Genomic DNA, 21,939 nt, shown 5'->3' on the forward strand with positions numbered 1-21,939 from the left:
AAAAAATAAAAAGAAATATACATCCCAGTTTTTATATTGGTTCCTCTTCCTGAGATTACTATTAATTCAGGGTTATATGAAAAGAAGCTACTCTAAGCAGAATATAAAAGGAAATTGTGGAACCATTAAATAGAAAATGATAAACAGGTTGGATAAATTCTAACAGCTATAACATAGACCAAAGAAAATATGACTTCAGTGATTTTACCATTGAAGAATCACAAATAGCATGCCAAAACAAACATTATATATATCAATTGACAGGATTTATCTTTATAAAGGATTAACTATCTGCTAGAGTATCACTGGTTTTTTTTCTACTGAAAAATATCTCAATAAAATATTTCCATTCACGGTTACAAACCAGCAGCTATTGGCCTGCCTTAAGGGGCCGAATTGATGTTATTCATTTTTATTTGTGGCCTGCAGTGGTATTTCACTAACCACCCTGAAAAGCAGTGGGGAATTAAATTGAATTCAACTGATTTTATAACTATAAAAATTGCCAAAGTTTTGTTACTTTCTAGCATAATTTGTTTTGTTTTTTTAGATAAGAAGAGTGAGAACCAGGCATTTTTAAAAATATATATTTTATTGATTTTTTACAGAGAGGAAGGGTGAGAGAGAGAGAGCTAGAAACATCGATGAGAAACACATTGATCAGCTGCCTCCTGCAAACTCCCACCGGGGATGTGCCTGCAACCAAGGTACATGCCATTGACCAGAATCGAACCCAGGACCCGCCAGTCCACAGGCTGCCGCTCTTTCCACTGAGCCAAACCGGTTTTGGCCAGGCAAGGTATTTTTATACTGAGGGGCCAATCACCATTTAAAATCCCTATTACGTGGGTGGTGGACAGCATCTGAACTAAGTCTATAAGTTGCACTGGACCATTTCCCAACTAGCACCAGGTGTCACCAGGTGACTAAAAAATGACCCAGATTATATAATCTTAATGGAATACATTAAATAATGATATTTCCTAAAAGACCAAACAGACCTTTCTTTTTAAAAAGTTATGAATAACTTTCTTGCATTTAAAATAAAAATCTTACTTTTCAAATGCAACTCAAAGTAATTATTTAATAAATCAGGAAGAAAATTGCTATTTTTACTACATGGTAAATAGCCTTTTGCTTTATCAAATAAATACATGAAAGCACTGAAAACTAAAGAATCATATATTTATAATGGAATATAGGTTTTTCTTTAGAGATGGATGTCAAAATGAGATAACCTTTTAAGTACATATGTGATTGTTTATTTTGTATATATCATAAAACTTTAAAACAAATCCTTAGAGTTTTAGTTCTATGTCAGCAACAATAGAAATAACAGTATTATCTGGGAAGTTTTTTTTTTTTCCTTCTTTCTGGAAAGTCTTATGTGAATTTTATTCTCACAAGAAAATATTTCAAATACTTGGCTGAGCATTTTTGGAGTCATAAGAAGTGCTTTACGACTTTCTTTGATTTATGAATAAAAGAATATGCCTGGCCGGCATGGCTCAGTGGTTGAGTGTGCACCTATGAATCAGAAGGTCACTGTGGATTCCCGGTCAGAGTACATGCCTGGTTGTGGGCTACATCCCTGGTGTGGGGCAAGTAGGAGGCAGCCGATCAATGACTCTTTCTCAACATTGATGTATCTATCTCTCTCTCCCTCTCTTTTCTTCTCTGAAATTAAAAAGAATATGTTTTAGTGGAATATGGGAGAGGGAGAGAGATGAAGCATTAATGATGAGAGAGAGAGAAAATTACCAACTGGCTACCTCCTGCAGATCCATGTCTGGGGAATTGAGTCCACAACCTGGGCATATGCCCCGAATGGAATCGTGACCTCCTGATTCATTGGTCAATGTTCAACCACCGAGGCACTTCCGGAAGGCTTGAGTGGGTTTTTAACCACCAGATTTTTACTATTTGTAACATTTGTGAACCAAAAAGAATGGTTTCCATGAGGTAATTACTAAGATATTGAAAACTTTTCTCTCAAGAAAATTGTAAAACAGTAAATTGATTTTCTTGGTACATGTATAGTTATGCGATCACCTTAACAGCAAAGTCAGTCTTTGACATTTCATTCTCTTAGCTACTATATAGAAGAAGTATATTAGAATTAAATCTAACATTACCATTGTGGTCTCTCCTTTATAAGCATTCTGAGACAAGCTCATTCTCCTTAGTTTGCAAATATCTGCCAATATTAAGAAATACGTTGTCACTTTAGATTAAAACATCCATGACTTGTACAGCCAAGAAATCAAAGAGAAAGCCAAGACTGTAAGAGTAATAGAACCTACAGTCATAAGTATTCTACTAGATTATGAACAAATAAATCTGAGAGGAAGACTACTAACAACACTTTTTTCTGGATGAAGTGACCTTCAGTAGTGCTGAGATCCTCTTAGTAAGATTTATTACAAAGTTCACTATCTCCCATAAGGAGGGAAATTATATATAAAGATCTGATTATGCCAGTTTAATTGGCCAGATCCAAGTTGAGTTGTAAGAGTTCATTATATAGTCTAATACAAGTTCCTTATCAGATATATGATTTGCAAATATTTTCTCCCATTCTGTAGGTTGTCTTTTCACTTATTTTTAAAAATGGATTTTTATTATTGATTTCAGAGAGGAAGAGAGAGGGAAAGAGAGAGAGAAACATCAATGATAAGAGAGGATCATTGATTGGCTGCCTCCTGAATGACCCACACTGGGGATCGAACCCACAATCTGGGCATGCGCTTGACCAGGAATCGAACCATAGGTCGACTTCCTGGTTCATAGGTCAAAGCTCACCACTGAGCCATGCTAGCCGGGCTTTACTTTTTTTATGGTGTCCTTGGCATTTCAAAAGTTTTTATATTTGATGAAACCTTATTTTTTCTTTTGATAATTTGTGTTTTAGTTGTCATATCTAAGAAACCATTACTCAATCCAATATTATGCAGATTTACTTCTATATTTTCTTTTTAAAAAGAATATATTTTTATTGATTTCAGAGAAGAAGGGAGTGAGAGAGAGAGATAGAAACATCAATGATGAGAGAGTATCATCGATCGGCTGCCTCCTGCACGACCTCTACTGGATTGAGCCCCCAACCTGGGCATGCACCCTTGACCGGAATCGAACCTCGGACCCTTCAGTCCACAGGCTAATGCTCTATTCACTAAGCCAAACCAGCTAGGGCTCTATATTTTCTTTTAAGAGTTTTAGCGCTCATACTTATGTCTTGGGTAAACTTGGAGTTAATTTTATATATTAAGAATTAGTTCTGCTGAGACCGGTTTGGCTCAGTGGATAGAACATCAGCCTGTGGACTGAAAGGTCCCAGGTTCAATTCCGGTCAAGGGCATGTACCTTGGTTGCGGGCACATCCCCAATAGGGGTGGTGCAAGAGGCAGCTGATCAATGATTCTCTCTCATTGATGTTTCTAACTCTCTATCCCTCTCTCTTCCTCTCTGTAAAAAATCAATAAATATATATATATTTTTTAAAAAGAATTAGTTCTACTTACACCTTAGTATTACTGTAGAATAAATGATTGTCAGCATTAAATTGGTGAATTAAAAACAATACTACAATTTTCCTTCTCATCAATTTTTTAAAAGAGGTGACAATATCTGATTTCAGAGTCAAATAATTACAAGCTCATAATAAACAGAGGGCCCTGCTCCACCTGTCATCACTGATACCTGCTTTCCGAAGGAAAACTGATGCTCTGCTACTTAATTCCACATTTCTAAAGAGCACGTTTCTACTGCCATGTCTTAGTTTTCAGTTTTAGACATTTTATGCCATTTACTAATGTCCCAATATGTTTATATGTCATTATTAAGTACTTATTGTGTATATTTTAATGTCTATTATGTATTGTCCACAACATCCCGTGTTATCATATCAATCAGGAAAGGTTAATTATGCTGCATTAACAAAATTCCACAAAACCCTCAGCAGACTGCAACAATAAAGGCTTACTTGTCATTCACGCTGCAGGTCCAGTGGCAGGTCAGCTTGTAGTTCTGCTCTACGGTGTCTTCCCTCAGGACTCGGATGGCCAGAGGCAGCCTGCCTTGTGGCAGGGGCAGAGACATGGCTCCTAAAGCTTCTGCCTGGAAGGGACATTCAGTTGTGCCCCTATTTCACTGGCCACAGTAATTCTCTCTGCCAGGTCTGACACCAGTAGGGCAGGGAAGTGATAACTCTCCTCCAGAAAGGCAACAGCAAGTGTTCTTAACGTAATCATACAGTGCACTTGTAATTTATGATCTCCTCTTTCTTGGGTTGCTAACATGTATAGATGTAGTGAAATTAACATTTTTTAAGTAGGAAAAATCCAAGTATACTTATAGGCAATTCCATAAGAATAAGTACAACAATAGAATAACTATAGCTAACTCTACTGAGAAGCAATTAGAAGCTCCGCATTAGTACAATAAAACTTAAAGTGCCTCTTTGAATGAAAACTCGTATCATCAAAGAGTGGAACATACTAAGTTACTGATGGCTTTGAACGCCCTAATTCAGATCACTCAACCCCTCATTCTTTGAAGATTTTAGTTCCAGACTCATTATCACCCCCTCCAAGGCTATTCACCGCTCCAATCCTATATAAATAAAAGGCTAATATGCAAATCCAATGTTGGAACGGCCAGTCGCTATGATGAGCAATGATCACGGGGCTGGGGTGGGGTGAGGGGGGAGACTCTCAGCACTAGAGCTGCCCCCTGGTGGTCAGTGTGCTCCCACAAGGGGAGCGCCACTCAACCAGGAGCAGGGCTCACAGCTGGCAAGCACAGCAGTAGTGGTGGGAGCCTTTCTCGCCTCCGAGGTAACAGCGCTAAGGGTGTCTGACTGACGGCTTAGGCCTGCGCGGGGAACGGTTCTAAACCATCAGTTGGACATCCCTAAAAGATCTGGACTGCGCGAGAGGGTGCAGGCCATGCTGAGGGGCCCGTCCAAGTACGTGAATTTCATGCACCGGATCTCTAGTGCTACTGTAACTCCAGTGAATAATTCTTTGTGATACCTCTTCCTGCCTCTCAGTTCCTTGACTACCACTCTTCAGATGATATGTGCCCCCTGCTGATTGCAGCTTCCCATGTCCATGATCCTTTCCTACACCCTGACATTACTGATAACTACAGCCCCTCTTCTAATTTTAATTTCAAGCTCTGGCTCTCCAACCCATCTCTTATGTTTTCAGCTCATTCTCTAAATTTATGTCTTGCTCACAGAATAATCCAAAATGAGTGTTCCAGGTCAGAGGGCAGCTCTCCTTCATCCAGGCACCTTCTTTCTTGTGGCTCTATCAATCTGGGCAGTTTGTAGTCATCTGCATAATCCAGCTGGCAGAAAGGGGGGAAAAATGAATGAAGGAGGCACGCTGGCCTTGCAAAGGCAGACATCATTTCTGTTCATATTTCACTATCAACAACTTAAACCTTGACTATACCTAACTGAAAGAGAGACTAAAAACACACCAAAACAAACAAAGTCTGTGTGCCCAGGAAGGAGAGAATAAATTGTGATGGACAATTAGCAATCTGCCAAAATGATCTTGCTATTTCGCCAAGAAAATAGAACTAGGAAAAAAACTACTTTGTTCTGTTATCAAATCCACAAACCTACTTCAATATGTCCTATATAGGTGGGCATGGAGAGGGGAGGGGATTAAATTTCTAGGCTGTCCCTGATCACAAAGGGGCAGTTTCCAAGCTTTCAGTTAGAACATGGTCCTAGTAACTACACACATAATCACAAAATTGAGACATACCTTCCTTCCTTGAACTTTTCAATGTCTGTTTTGGGATATTGTTTATCAATACTCCTTCCTTCCCCTGCCTTTGTGAATGGCCAATGTATGTTGATTTGGAGATTTTGCATTATCTTAGTTCTCCTCCCTCTTTGCTGGCTTTTCTCATCTAGATTAAATCCCCCTTTAAAAAAAAACAAAAAACTTACTTGTTGTTGACACTGGCTTCTTCTCATCTAGCTTAGAACTTCTGAAACCTTAATGTGATACAAATCACTTGAGGTTCTTGTTAAAATGAAGATGCTGATTCAGCAAGCCTGGGGTGGGGAAGGCTGAGATTTCTAACAAACTCCCTGGTGATGCCATTGCCTCTGAACTATTGCCCACACTTTGAGTAGCCAGGTTCTAAAGAGGATATTCTCTAAGATTCTACCCTTTGTTTTTTTCTTTTCGTTCACAGTGATATCACTGTAGACTCATAACTTCCCTATTTTTCTAGTTCAAACCTCTTTCTCATATTTCATATATATATATATATATATATATATATATATATATATATCATACACTTTTTTTTTCAGAGAGGAAGGGAGAGGGAGAAAGAGATAGAAACGTCAATGATGAGAGAGAATCATTGACTGGCTGTCTCTTGCATAGCCTTTACTGGGGATCAAACCCACAACCCTAGCATGTGCCCTGACGGGGAATCAAACCTTGATCTCCTGGTTCATAGATCCACGCTCAACCACTGAGCCATGCCGGCCAGGTATCTCTTTTCCATATTTTAAAACCTTTATATTTAACTTATTAGTGTCCACCTCTATCTGGCTGACTCGACCACCTTTCAAACCTTTAAAATGGCCAAATCAGAGACATAGAAACATAAAACAGACTGCAGAACCCGAGAGGGAAGAAAAGGGGGGAGGGCGAAGTGGGCAGGAGAGATCAAAGAACTTATATGCATATATGCATAACCCTTGGACAAGACAATAAGGGTGGTGAAGGCCTGGGGCTGGCGGTGGTGGTGGTGGGGCGGTAGGAGAGGTCAATGAGGGGGGAAAGAGGACATAATGTTAATACTTTCAACAATGAAGATTTAATTGAAAAAATAATATATAAAGCAGTTTTTACTCATATTTCCTTTCTATAATTATCCAGAGTCAAAACCTCTTCACTAGTTTGACTTTTCTCTTCCTTCTTCATATATGTTCTCATGCCATCCCCTCTTGCTGTAAATCCATTTAATTGCCAAATCCTGTAGATTCTGCTTCCACATCATCTTTAAACTATGCTCTTTTAAATTCTTCCTGCGCTGCTTTTAGTTCAGACTCATCGTTACTTTTCACCTGGCTTACTGCAGGTTTATCTGGCAGTTTTCCCGCCTCTAATTTAAAAAATGTATTTTTATTGATTCCAGAGAGGGAGAGGGAGAGAGAAACATCAGTGATTAAAGAGAACCATTGATCAGTTGCTTCCTACACCCCCTACTAGGGATTGGAGCCTGAAACCCAGGCATATACCCTGACTGGGAATCTAACAGTGAGGTCCTAGTTCACAGGTCCATGCTCAACCACTGAGCCTCAGGAGGGGGGGAGGAGAGGGAGAACACCTCTAAGCTATATATATAAAGGCTAATATGCAAAGTGTCCCCTCAGAGTTCTACCAGGAGTTTGATGGCTCACTATGATGTGCGCTGACCACCAGGAGGCAGCGCAGAAGGAAGGCCTAGGAACCCTACCCATACACGCATTTTGTGCACTGGGCCTCTAGTCTTTGTATACATTCACAGATCAAAGAAAAGCTGAACTTTCCCCCCAAAAAAACTTTTAAACCACAAAGACTAAAAATAACGAATTAAATATAAACTCTTCTACTTGCCATCTCAGGCCCCATTCTCCTCGTCTCTGCCACTTCTCAACATGCCCTAAAGTCTTACCGTTTGCTTTTTCCCCAACACTTTCATTAAGTCACCTTCATAAGTTCTCAAGCTGTCGCTTCTTGCAGTAAAACCTTCCTCATCCCTTTCCCAATCAATCTCAGGCCTTCTCTATGCTGCTTTTCTTTCCCCACACCCCAGGCAGTGAGCAGTTCTTTCATCTTCTGCAGTACTCTGTAATTTTTCTCATGGCACCTATCATGGTTTGTCTTCTATGGGTTTTATCTTTTTTTTCTTCCTCCTCCTCCTCCTCCTCCTCCTCCTCCTCCTCCTCCTCCTCCTCTTCTTCTTCTTCTTCTTCTATCCCTTACTCTCTGAAGGATGACATCTTCAACTGCACCCTCTACGTCTGCAGCATCTTACCTATAAGGGCGTGTGTGTCTCCCACTAGTTGACAATCAACGGAATTTGGGGAGATAACGGGATTGCAATGGTAAGCAGCCCAGAATTTGGAAGTCAGCACAGCTTCCAATGCCGGCTTTCCCCGTTTATTAGTCGAAGGCTTTCGGTAAGTCACGTAATGTGGCTTGTAAAAATGAGAACATGACTACCTGACAGCGCACCGGGGGAGATAACGTGGAAGACGGTGCTTTGTGAACCCCTCAGAGAAAGGAGCAACGTCCGTTATTTCCTTCACAGGGACCTGGTGCAGTCTTGCTGTTCAAAGCCGGTTTGCAGGGCCATCCCCACTTCACTCACTGAAGATGGAGACCCGAGTGGCAGGAACCGGGGCCGCCAGGTCCCGCGGCCCTTTCCCACTCCCGGGGCCTCGGGCCGCTCTCCGCGATGCCGGTGAAACCGCCCGACCGACCGCGGGGGAAACAGCCCGAAGCCCCGCTCTCGGGCGGGGGGGCGGCCCCCTTCCTCCCACCCGCCCCCCGGAAAGCTCGGCTGGCTCTTCGCGGTCACCCCCCGGACCCCGGCGCCGCCGCCGCCTACCGGAGCCGTTTGGACCCTGCCCGGCCCCCGTAGCTCCCCGTCTCCAGCAGGTGGTTCTGGTCCTCTCCCCCGACTCGGGGCGCTCGCGTCACCCGGGAACCTCTCTGCCCACGCGCCGCCCGGCGCCGCAGCCAACCGAGAAAATAAACAAACCCCCGCGCGAGCGCCGCGGCCGCGCCAGGCCCCGCCCCCTGCCCCGCCCCGCCCCGCCCCGCGGCTCTCACGCCGCCCCCGCCGCCCGCCGGGACTTCCCTCCCGCTCTCGGCTCGCAGCAGCCGCCTCTCCCCGCCCCTCACCGCAGCCCGCAGCCGCCGCGCTCCCGGCCGCCACGGTCCGCCCGCCGCCCTAGGGCCCGTTAGTGCCCGCGTCCGCGGGGAGGACCGCCGCGCGCCCCTCTCCGGCGCGAGCCGCCCCCGCCCCCTGACCCTACCCAGTCCCAACGCCCCGGGCGGCCGCCCTGAGAGCCGCGGGAGTCCGGCGGCGGCGCGGAGGGAGGGAGAGGAGGGCCGAGCCGGCCACCAGGGAGGCCCGGTGAGTGCGCCGAGGGCGGGCCGGGGTCGCGGGGTCTCCGTGAGGTGGCGGCGGCGGCTCGGCCGCGCCGCTCTGCGCGCCCCCGGCTCGGCGCTGGGGACTCGGCCTGAGGTAACTAACGGGCCCCGCCGGTCGGAGTCGGAGCCGCCGGGCAGAGGGCGCGGGAGGCCGCTCCTCGGGAAGGGCCGCGGCCCCGACGCGCAGGTTCGTGGGGCGGAGGAGGAGGCGGCGGAGAAAGACCCCCCCCCTCCCAGGCCACGGGCAGGGCCGGGCCGGGCCGGGCCGGGCCGTGGCGGCGACGCCTCCTGAGGAGGTCGCGCCGGGGCCGGGGGCCGCCAGCCGAGCTGCCGAGTGACAGGTGCCGCCGCCCCCTCCCCGCCGGGCGGGCATCGCGCTCGGAAATTTCTAGAGTGACGGCCTCAACTCGCTCTTCTCTTCTCCCTTCCAGGTTCGGAAGCCGCTTCTCTGCTCGAGTTGGGTCTCGCCCAGTCTTCTTTCTTTCCTGCGTACTTTGTGCCGGTAAGTTTCGGAGGAGCATCGGTTGGCGGCCCGGGGTGAGACGGGGCTTCCATTCATGAGGGAGGAGGTACCGGGCGAATTACTGAGGAGGGACGCGCTCCTCCTCCTCGCCGCTAGCTGGGAAAGAGCACCCGAGAAGGCTGTGACATGGTTGTTATTTAATAAAACTTATTATTATTTCTTATTTATTCATTTATTATTAATTCTTATTGTTTGGAACAGGCATTCTCTCAGAATTTTTGTGATATGGCTAGAAAATTTAGGGTGCTTAGGGTGCTTCGGAGATATCGAACAGGGGTGACAAAACTGGCCTATTGAATTGTCTTCTCTTTCCGGCTTTTGGATTTTTTTTTTTTAATTTTAAATTAGATTTTACAATCGGGTAGGAGCTATGGCTTCCCTTGGAAGCACTCATCTTTCTTCTACTGAAAAGTCAGCGAACAGTTTTCTCTACGCGTTCAGTGATGTCTGTGTCTGTAGTAAGTACTTTGTGACGGTAACCCGAATCGGCCGTTGAATACATTGGACTTGCAGCTCTGAGACTATTGGGGAAGCTTTATGGTAAATTAAGGTATTAAAAATAGTTAAACTTTGGGCGAAGCCGGTTTGGCTCAGTGGATAGAGCGTCGGTCTGTGGACTGAAGGGTCCCAGGTTCGATTCCGGTCAAGGGCATGTACATTGGTTTCGGGCACATCCCCGGTGGGATGTTTCTCTCTCATTGACATTTCTAGCTCTCTATCCCTCTCCCTTCCGCTCTGTGGAAAATCAATAAAATATATTTTTTTAAAATAATAAAAAAAGTAGTTAAACTTTGGAAATATAGGTGTGTATTTTTTTAACACCCTCTCAATAGGTTTATAATACCGTGATTGGTGTTAGTCAAATCCTAATCAATGGAAGATATTCTTGTCATAAGTGCTTACAGCAGACTTACATTTATAAGATACCAAACGGTGGCTTCACTCTGTAGACGGAAAGCAGGAGCCTGCAGGTTGACCAAAAGAACATGGGGGCAAATGAAAACACTCGTGCTTTATTGATGGGAGCATCCCTTAGGTCCTCCTCACTCAGTACCTATTGGTACATTTTGCTTACATTTTTCAGCCCACAGAAATTAGGTGCTGCGGGTTGGAAAAGGGGAGACGATATTTATGAAGAAAATGTAGCATTTAAGGCAAACCATAAAGTTTACATGGTTTGTTTGCAATAATTGTGTTGGGAGCAAAGATTTGGTTCACATTTGGCACTTGTTGGCTGTGAACCTTAATTTACAAGAAGCTAAAGTGCAAGATATTGTTTAGTTGTCTTATTTGAGGAACAGAACATTAAATAATACAAATTTTAAATTTCACCAGGTATTAAATCATTGATGCTCAATGCCATTTCATTTTGTGCTGTTTCATAAAAATGTAAGTTATAGTTCAGTGAGGCCACACCAAAAAGACTAACTGGAAGATGAATGTCATTTATTTTATAAAAAGGAATAAATATGATTAACCTTGATTGGAGGTTTTATACACATATCAGTTTTGAAGTGCTCTAATTGAGGTCTGACCGCAGCTATTATCCATCTTGTCCCTAGAGAGGTCATAGGGATGAGGTCATAGTGGCAGTGATCTTCAGAACCTCAGCAGAGACCAACAGTACCAACCATTTGGAGATCCTGCTGCTTGCAGTTTAGGCTATTCATTTTTAGAAAAAGTTTATTTTAAGCACCTCATATATCCTAATTCTTTTTAATCAACACTTTAAAACCAATTTTGTTTTCCTAAACAAATATATGTCCTAAACAAAATTAGATGTGGTGATAAGTAGGTAGATTGGTACTTAATTTGGAACAACTTTGAACTGCTAATAATCTTGAATTCACATTTGCATTATGGAATTGGGGATTATCTATAGAGCATTTTGCATTTTCTTTTCCTTCCCATTCTGCTTTAGAACATATCTTTCAATGCATGTGTAGCCTTGTATTGGGGGAATGTAAGTTTTGGGTCTTCCTTTAAGAAGAAAAAGATAAAAAATGTGAACATTAAAATAGCAATAAATACTTATTTATTAACAATTTAACCTAAAAATCAAAATAAACAAGGAATCTAATGAACAAAATAAACTGATGAATAAATAGAACCAGAACATGGAACAGACTGATGAATCTCAGAGGGAAGAGAGGAGGGGGGGGGTGGAGGTGGGAAGAAATTAACCAAAGAATTTATATGTATATATACATTACCTATGGACACGAATCAAGTAGGTGGTGAAGGCCTGTGTGTGGGCGGGAGGACTAGGTAGAGGGGCAGTAGGGGGAAAAGAGGGAACATCTCTAATACTCTCAACAATAAAGATTTTAAAAAGAGAAAACAAAACCAAATTTAATAAATGGATCTTTTGTGTGCTAGGGCCTGTGGTTTTTGGTAGGATGTTGAAATCAGGGTTATAGGGGGATATGCAAAACAATAAGCATAATCTTTAATTTTATATATTTTTATTTATTTTAGAAAAGAAGGGAGAGGGAAAGAAAGAAACATCAGTGATAAGAATCATTGATCTTCTGCCTCCTGCACACTCCACATTGGGGATAGAACGTGCAACTTGGGCATATGCCCTGACCAGGAATCAAACTGTGACCTCCTGGTTCATAGGTTGATGTTTAACCATTGAGCCATGCCAGCTGGCAAGCATAATGTTAATAAAAGTAAGCATAAACTACAGAAATATTACAGAGGATGGGATGATTAATTTGAGGGGCCAGTCAAAGAAAATAGAGATGCTAGTACCTGAGCAGATTTTGAACAACGAATACAAGTTTTAAGCGGAAGAAATGGAGAACATTTTAGGCAAAAGGAATAGCGTAAAAGATACAAACAAGTAAAACTAAATATGTGACCAGGAAATTTTAGGTGGTTTAGCTGGAGCAAAATCTGAGGAAGAATAATTGTTATAAAAAGTCCTAACATATGCTATAATTACTAAGTTAAGTAATTGGTGTATTGAATATATGTAAAATGGAGACTTCCCTATAATTTGACATTGCTGTGATGTCAAATATAGTGGAATTAATAGTTTTTTTTACTAATAGTAGTAATTAAGAAATTATTAAATATTTATATGTGATGAGCTACCTGGATATTTATATTTGTAAACTTGTTTCTTGTGCATTTTGACCTGAACCATTTATTTTTAAATTTATCTTGTGAATTTTGTCTTCAACTGAATTAGCCTTTTAATTATTTTTACTTTTTAAAATATCTTTATTGGTTTCAAAGAAAGAGGGAGAGAGCGATAGAAACATCATGCCCTAGATCAGGCGTCCTCAATCTTTTTAAAGTGGGGGCCAGATCACGGTCCCTCAGAGAGCTGGAGGGCCGGACTATATGAACTACTAATTCCTATTGTAACACCTCGGCTGCGCTCACTGCCCAAAAAACCTGGCGGGCCAGATCAGACTCCTCTGTGGGCCGCATGTGGCCCGCGGGCCGCAGTTTGAAGACGCCTGCTAGATGATTTGGCTCAGTGGCTAGCGTGTCGGTCTGCAGACTGAAGGGTCCCAGGTTCAATTCTAATCAAGGGCACATGTCTGGGTTGTAGGCTCAATCCCCAATTAGGGGTAGGCAGGAGGCAGCAAATCAATGATTCTTTCTCATTGATGTTTCTATCTCTCCCTTCCTCTCTGAAATCAATAAAAATGTGTGTGTGTGTGTGTGTGTGTGTGTGTGTGTGTGTTTTAAAGCAACATCAGTGATGAGAGAATCATTGATTGGCTGCCTCCTTCATGCCCCTTGCTGGGGATGGACCCTGCAACCAGGCATGTGCCCTTGACTAGAATTGAACCCAGGACCCTTCAGTCCGAAGGTCAGTTCTCTATCCACTGAGCCAAACTAGCTAGGGCAGCCTTTAAATTATTCTTAAAAGGAGACTAAAAGGGAAGAGGGGAAACATAAGAAATAATAAGTAGATTTCTGAACTAAAATCTAATTTGTGTAGTTGTTCAGTAAAATGTAAATGTCTGTTTAATATAAAGCACTAGCCACCACATTCAGAGACTGACCAATGTAGGCAGCTTAGGGGATCTCCACTATACTTCACTTTTTGCATTGTACAATATAACTTAAGTCCATATCATTTAAATGTATATCAATGCAGAGATATTAAAAACTGTTGAGAGAGAAAGAAAGGGAAAATAGTAGGAGAAGAGAAAGAGCTCTACTTGAATCTATATATCTATCCTATTGTCTTTTAATAAGACCAGAGATGGAGGTCAAGAGTTTGAGGACACAAGATTGAAGGAATATTAACTCTAGCCATATCTGATTTATATTTAAAAATCCTGATGTTGTCATAGTCTGCCTATTTATTCCTTTTTCTCTTCAGTGGTTAAAAAAAATGAATTCTTGGATTGATATATATTTTTGCAAATTTGGAAAAATTTGTTAATGAAGGTAATGTTTTCCAAAAAATGCAACATTATCAGTCTTTGACAGTTGATGTCTGTCATTTGTCCTCTGCCTCACTAACATTAAGGACCAAAAGCATCTCATTGTCAGTTCTGACCTGCAGTTGCCCTTTCTAAGTTTGATACAGGGCAGAAAAATCAATATTGCATTGATTACATCATGTTTACCTTTTTGAATTTCGGTATAAATGATCATTTTCCCTTTTTAAGGTGAGATATTTTTCTTTTTAAAAAATTTAAATTTTTTATTAAAGTATTACATATGTCTCCTTTTCCCCATTGACTTCTCCCCAGCCGCTCCCACCACCTAGCATATGCCCTCACTTCCCTACTGTCTGTGTGAGATATTTTTCTTATAGAAGAAATATGGCCATCATAGAATACTTGGTGAAATAGTGAAAACTGTAGAAAGAAAAACAAGCATAATGAGTAGTCCCATGCATTTTCTTATTTTTTGGTATATTTATACATAATGCACATTTACAGATTAGGGGTTATTTTTATGTTTTCATTCCCTTTTTAATTTAAAATGTACATTTCCCCCTCTTTCACTTCTGAAGTACTGGTTAGTGTACCTTTTAACCTGGTATTTAGATTTCTCTAATGGCTATTGTGGTAGACAATGTGTTGGCTATATATCATGTGCAGTATGTAGCACAGATGATTGAGCCCTTCCAGTTGTCCCATCTCCTATTCTCTCAGCTGCTACGTAGAACTATTTGTGAATATTTATTAATATGTAAAGTATAGTGCAAGTGGCTGCCACTCCTTTTCTCCTTTTTTGCACTCCTACTGCTGATCAAACTAGGGACCATTATAGGTGAGCATTTCCCCCTTTTCATTCTACATTTTCATAAACTAAAAGAGTATTTTTTCAATTATTATTTTTTATTTTAAAAAATGTATCTCTATTGTTGAAAGTATTATAGATGTTTCTTTTTTTTCTCTTGTTGACACCCCCACCACCACCACCACTTTTTTCTGTACATGGGCTATGTATATATGTTTATAAGTTCTTTGGTTAATCTCTTTTATTTTAATATGTGGGTTGTTGAGGTAGTATAACATAGGTAGCTGCTTCCTCAGGAAAATAATTATTTTGTCTTTTGACTATTTATCATTGTCTCAGTTTAATAGTATTTGTTCTAAGGTTTTCTTTTCACTTTGTCTTTCTGTCTTATTATTATTTAACATTTATTGTTTGTATACTGTATGCCCACTGTTTAAGACATGGACCCTACTGTGATTCTTGGGTTTTGAATAGACTGATGTTTTCCTTCTGCAGTATGTTAGGTATAATCATTAGTCTTTGATCCTTTTCAGTGGCTCACTGCTCAACACTTCTCAATGCCTAACAACTTTTTTCTTTCATTTCAAAGATTAAAGTCTTAGTTAGCTTTTAGAAGGGTGTTGATTTAAATTTCAAAACGTTTTTGCAGTGGAGTTAGACCTGCTTAGCCAAATTTTTAAATAGTTTGTGCCAATTTTCCTTCACTTTATAGGACCTCAAGACATATTTAAATTAATTATAGTAAGAATACCGGTAGATGTTTCTATTTGGGTGGTTCTGTACTGACTACTGTTATATTATTGTACATAAAGTACATTAACTTATTTAATCTTAACAACTCAGTGAGCTGGGAATTCTTGTTCATTTCACAGATGAGGATACACAGATCAAGTAAGTGGTTCAGGGGCTCACAGTAAGCAGCAGATTGGATTTGCTCAGGTACTCTTGCTTCAGGTCAGCATACTTGTCTAGTGCTTTTCTGCTGTTTGACTTCTATGTTACTAACATGAAGGACCATAGGTATATCATTGTCCCCAAACTGGGGGATCTATAATGTCTACATTGAACTGGCTGGGGAATAAATGTATTGTGTGTTTTTTTTAAGGTTTTCTTTTTCTTTTTTTTATAGTATATTTTATTGATTTTCCACAGAAAGGAAGGAAGAGGAATGGAGAGCTAGAAACGTCAATGAGAGAGAAGCATCGACCAGCTGCCTCCTGCACACTCCCCACTGGGGATGTGCCTGCAACCAATGTACATGCCCTTGACCAGAATCGAACCTGGGACCTTTCAGTCCGCAGACCGATGCTCTATCCACTGAGCCAAACTTATATATTTTTTAATAGTATATGATTAGGATAGGTAAAACAAAGTATATTAGGAAAATAATAAATGTTGAATTTATTAAAAACTTCAGAATCATATCAGGGTTTTCAATGAGAAAATTGTACTTGCTTCTGTGAACATAAGTTTTTAAGTAAAATTTATCCATGAAATAACAATATACAATTCCTGATCCAGACTTTAAAAAGAAATCCTCACCCGAGGATCTGTTTCTTGATTTTAAAGAGAGGAAGGGAGAGAGAGATAAACACCAATTGGTTGTCTCCTGTAGGATCCCTACCAAGGATTAAACCCACAACCTAGGTAGGTGCCCTGACTGAGAATAAAAATGCAACATTTTTGAAATATATATATATATATGTATGTGTGTGTGTGTATGTATATGAATATATATATATACTTTTTTTTCTTAATTGATTTTAGAGAGAAAGGGAGTGAGGGAGGGAGATAGAAAACATCAGTGATGAGAGAGAATCATTGGCTGCCTCCTGCACTCCCCCTCCCACACCCGGACGAAGCCTGGAACCAGAAAAATCGAAACGTGAACTCCTGTTTCATAGGTCAGTGGTCAACCACTGAGCCACACTGGTCAGGAAAACTGCAACCTTTTTGGTGTACAAAATGATGTTCCAACTAACTGAGCCACCTGGCTGGGGCCCTGATCCAGATTTTTTTTCAGATTGAGTTTCCATTGAAATTTTGTTTGGATGAGTAGGTAATAAAAACAAATCATTTTTGTTTTATAACCATTCAGTAGTTTATAATTATTGAAATTATTTTTAAAGAACCTAAAATCTTTTCTCATCAAATTTAATAATATAATATTTCTTGTGATATTATGAAAGGAGTTCACATCCAATTGGACTTGTGTTTAAAATAACGATGAAGCTCTAGTTTGCAGAAAGCATATACATTGTTTGAGCAATCACTTTGCAGCTAGTTTTTATGCCATTAAAAAGACATGTCATTGGCAAGTGGAGGGAAAGATCTTCTGTTTGTGAAAGTAGAGATTTCAGGCCATTGTTTGGAACCTTGCTCACTAAGAGTTTTGTGTTTCCCTTCTCCTGACAGCAGTTGCTGCTTCCTATACTGTGTACCTTGTGTTTGGTGCACCTAAAGAATACAAACTCTTCTAACATTTCCAAAAACTGAATCTACCATAATGGGCAGCAGTGCATTCTGCAGCTTTCTGATGGAAAAGATTTCAAGGGGCTTGAGCATTTCCCTTGTCACAGTTGAGAAATACCTACAGAGTAGCATATGCATGAGTTGTCCTGTGGGGACCATCAAATAGGGTTGCTTACATCTGGTGGTGACTGGCCCAGGATCTCTTCACTCTTCCAGGGTTGTCTTAGCTGCCCCAATGACAAAGGGAAACTTTATCTGAGGATACACTGGTAAGGAAGCTCTGCCCTATGCTACAGAAATAAAATTTCTATGGCCTTTGGAGAGGTTTTTTGAACAGACATATGTGAACATTTAACTAAGGCAGAATAATCCAAATATGGAATGAGTTTTGATATAAGTCTTAAATGGAAAAGAAATTTATTTGTGAAAGATAACCAGTTATGTAAGGCTATAAGTTACACTGCAAGAATAACTTGAAAAGCTCAGATATTTAAAGAAGTGAAATTCCTTTCTTGCTCAAGCTAAATACAGGGTGGGCAAAAGTAGGTTTACAGTTTGTATGGAAAATAATACAATAATAAGAAATAATATAAGAATAAACCGTGTTTCACATACAACTGTAAACCTACTTTTTCTCTGCCCTGTATCCAGCACAGGTTAGTAAGAATATTTTGCTCATCGTGGTTTCAGACTCCATCAGATCTGACTGATGAATTCTTGATTTCAACATATGCTTTCACAATCACAGAAGCAGGGAAAAGCTAACATGTTGAACCCATGTTCTGGCTTTTAAAACTTTTTAAAGCTCATAGTTCACTGGCCAAAGGCAGTCACATGGTCATGCCTGCATTCACCAGGAGAATCCAAAGCCTAATATGCAAATTGTCCCCTTGTGCAGTCCTTCCAATGGGAGTTTAACTGCTTGCTATGATGTGTGCTGATTACCAGGGGGCAGCACAGAACATGGGGGGTGTAGGTGATGCAGCACTGGCATCGGGTGTCAGTGGAGGCGCTGCCAGATCCGTGGGCCCTGATGGGTCCTAACAAGCGTGGGACTGCAGCAGGATGGTGGAGCAGGTGAGGGGGCGGTGCCAGGCCAACATTGGGTGCCAGGCAGGGCTTTGAGGCTGGGGGCACAAGCTGGTACTGCAAGGCTGGTAGGGTGCACTGAGGATATGTATGAACTAAAAGATAATATGGGGGTGATTTTGGACAGTTTTCTTGGAAGGAATTTAAGTTCTCTCTCAGTTCTGTGACTTAGTACTAGTCACTAGGATCAATACTTAAGGTATTTTTAGATCAATCTTTTATATATAAGATTGCTCTTTTCTACTTTTTTTGTTCTGGAAGTTAGGGTTAAACATATACTTTTTGTTTTAAACCATATTGATGTAGGATATTTTCCATAAATATTTGCACTAGTAAAAAAATAAATATGTAAATTGACCATATATCTATGACAGCCATCAGCCAATCGGAGTGAGCATGCAAATTAAACCAACAAAGATGGCAGGTTAATTTGCATATGCAGACATGGAGTGGTGAATGGGGTGGGACATCTGCTATGAGGGGGAGGTTAGGGAGTGGAGAGAGCTACAGGAGCGGCACTCTGGCAGAGAGTGAGGACTTGAAGGCTCCCGGGCGGCCAGGAGTGAGGACTTGCAGGCTTCCAGAAGACTTGCAGGCTCCCGGGTCGCTGGGAGTGAAGCCAGGGGCAGGAAGGCCAAGTCTTGCATGAATCTTTGTGCAACGGGCCTCTAGAGTGTGTGTGTGTGTGTATAATTTTATTTTAAAATATGTTTTTATTGATTTTCGAGGGAGGAAGAGAGGGGGAGAGAAATAGAAACATCCTATATAATAAAGAAGTAATATGCAAATTAACCCTTATGCCCTCACATGATGGCTGCCTGCAACCTTAGGTTGGCAGGGCGGTTACTGAGGGACGACCAAACAGCTGAACAAGCAAGCCTGTATGGAGTGACCAGGCCAGCGGGGGGGCTGTGAGGGTTGACGAGGCTGGCTGAGGGGGTAGTTGGGTGTGACCAGGCCAGCAGGGGGACAGCAAGGGGTGACCAGGCCAGTGGGGGAGGCAGTTGAGGGCAACCTGGCCAGCAAGGTGGGGGCAGTTGGGGGCAACCTGGCCAGCAGCATGGTGATAGGGGCAACCAGGCTGGCAGGGGGGACAGTTAGGAGCAACCAGGCAGGCAGGCAGGTGAGCAAATAGGAGCCAGCAGTCCAGGATTGTGAGAGGGATGTCTTCCAAGGGGTCCTGGATTGGAGAGGTGGCAGGCTGGGGTAAGAGGAACTCTCCCCTCACCCCTCCCCTGGGCATGAATTTTGTTCACCAGGCCTCTAGTTAATGATAAGAGGGAATCATTGATTGGCTGCCTCCTACACAACCCCTACTAGGAATCAAGCCCAAAACCTGGGCATGTGCCCTGACTGGGAATCAAACTCTGACCTCCTAAGGTTGACACTGAGCCACACCAGCCAGGCTATGTAAATATTTTAGCAGTATATTTAAAAGAAAAGGAAACCATGAATTTTTGAAAACTATATATGGAAAAATGAATACATTATATTGATGGTAGTCTTTCATTAGTCTGAAGTCTCATATTCTAATTTTCTGTTATACAATTTTATGTTGTTTTTAAGTTAAAAAGTATGCTATTGCTCATAGGACTATTGGTATGAATCCAAATATTACTAAGCCCCATGTCTGGAGAAATGCATGTATAAAATAATTTGTTATTACCCTAGAATCTTGAATAAATTTTACTCACCTATCTTTTCTCTCTCCACAGGAATTATTCCTGAGAGAAGTATTTTTAAAGAAAAATATTTACAATGGCCTCAGCAGTTCTTAGTTCTGTTCCCACTACTGCTTCTCGTTTTGCTCTGTTGCAAGTGGATAGTGGTAGTGGTTCTGATTCTGAGCCTGGAAAAGGCAAAGGTAGGACTCCTGGAAAGTCTCAAACAAGCAAATCAACTGCAAATGAGAAAAAGAGAGAGAAAAGAAGAAAAAAGAAGGAACAGCAACAGACTGAAGCAAATGAGGTAACAATTATAATGATCTCTGTTTGCTTTCTTAATAGATTGTAAGCAAGCATCATGAAGACAGGTACCATCTTATTCACCATGTGTCCATAGTACTTGGTTCGTAGGTACTTGATAAATAGGACTTGAATGAATGGATGTAAATTTATGTGTAAAGACAATGTAATGAACATTTTAAAAAATTAATTTTTTCTTATCACCATTTATCTCCGCCCCCATAACCTCTTTTACCTCCTCCCATGCCATTACCACTATGTCTGTGTTCATGAGTTCGAGTCCTTTCTTTTTCTTTTTTGTTCAATCCCTTCACTTCTTTGCCTTCCCTCATCCCCCAGAGCTTGTTAGTTCAGTTTAATGTAACGAAAGTTTTTAAATGCCTTTATTTTTTTATGACTATGGAAGCTTAAGTACTCATTCCAAAAGGTAACAAAGTCTTAAAAGGAAACAAAGGCCATTTGTAAATATAACTAGAGATAGAGCCAACAGGTATGTAAACACACATATATCTATACTCATGCTTTACTTAAATAAAAATGGGATTATATAATAGACTAGAGGTCTGGTGCACAAAATTCATGCACTGGGGTGGGTGGGAGGGTCCCTCAGCCCAGCCTGCATCCTCTCCAATCTAGGGACCCCTAAACCGGCAGTGGGATATCCCTCATAATCCTCCTAACCACTCACCTGTCTGCATGCCTGATTGTCCCTAACTGTTTCTGCCTGCCATCCTGATTGCCCCCTAACCACCCCTCTGCCGGCCTGATGGCCCCCAGCAGCCTCCCCCCCGCTGGCCTGATGGCCCCCAGCTGCCCTCCCCTGCCCGCCTGGTTACCCCCAACTGCCCTCCCCTACAGGCCCGATTACCCCCAACTTCCCTCCCCTGCCGGCCCAGTCGCCCCCACCTGCCTTACCCTGCTGGCCTCTTTGCCCCCAACTACCCTCATCTGCTGGCCTGATTTTGCCCCTAATTGCCCTCCCCTGCTGATCTATCAATAGTTGTTCCCAACTGCCCTCCTCTGCAGGACTGGTCACCCCAACTGCCCTCCCCCGCAGGACTGGTTGCCCCCAACTGCCCTCCCCTGCTGATCTAGTTGTCCCCAACTGCCCTCCTCTGCAGGACTGGTCACCCCAACTGCCCTCCCCTGCAGGATTGGTTGCCCCCAACTGCCCTCCCCTACTGGCCTAATTGCTCCTAACTGCCCTCCCCTGCTGGCCCGGTCATCCTTATTGGCCCTCCTCTGCAGGCCTAGGTTCTCCCCAATTGCTCTTCCCTGCTGGCCCCATCGTCCCCAACTGCCCTCTCCTGCTCGTGTGTTTGCCCCCAACTGCTCTCCCCTACCGGCCATATTATGGTGGCCATCTTGTGATGACATGAGGTGTCATCTTGTAATGACGCAAGGGCGAGATGCCACCTAAGCTTTTATTAGTAAAGATTTTTTTTTTTTTCCTAATTAGTCGTGAACAGTTTTCAATATGAGTAAA

General features: G+C 42.1%; 1 protein-coding gene across 4 annotated transcripts in view; it reads left to right on the top strand.

Moving 5' to 3' along the window:
- Window positions 1-8,962: 8,962 nt before the first annotated feature.
- GKAP1 (G kinase anchoring protein 1) overlaps window positions 8,963-21,939 on the top strand; it is a 63,001-nt gene continuing 50,024 nt past the window's right edge. The window contains exons 1-3 of one of the 4 annotated variants that reach the window (XM_045580087.1): window positions 8,963-9,165; window positions 9,614-9,684; window positions 20,205-20,457. In XM_045580087.1, coding sequence (XP_045436043.1) covers window positions 20,248-20,457 — 210 coding nt within the window. In that variant the 5' untranslated portion in view covers window positions 8,963-9,165; window positions 9,614-9,684; window positions 20,205-20,247. Of the gene's footprint in view, window positions 9,166-9,613; window positions 9,749-20,204; window positions 20,458-21,939 lie in introns of those variants that run through there. The other 3 variants (XM_045580086.1, XM_045580088.1, XM_036433676.2) reach the window with 3 other exon arrangements.

This window comes from Pipistrellus kuhlii, unplaced genomic scaffold (assembly GCF_014108245.1).
Source record: "Pipistrellus kuhlii isolate mPipKuh1 unplaced genomic scaffold, mPipKuh1.p scaffold_m20_p_12, whole genome shotgun sequence".
Classification (NCBI taxonomy): Eukaryota; Metazoa; Chordata; class Mammalia; order Chiroptera; family Vespertilionidae; genus Pipistrellus; species Pipistrellus kuhlii.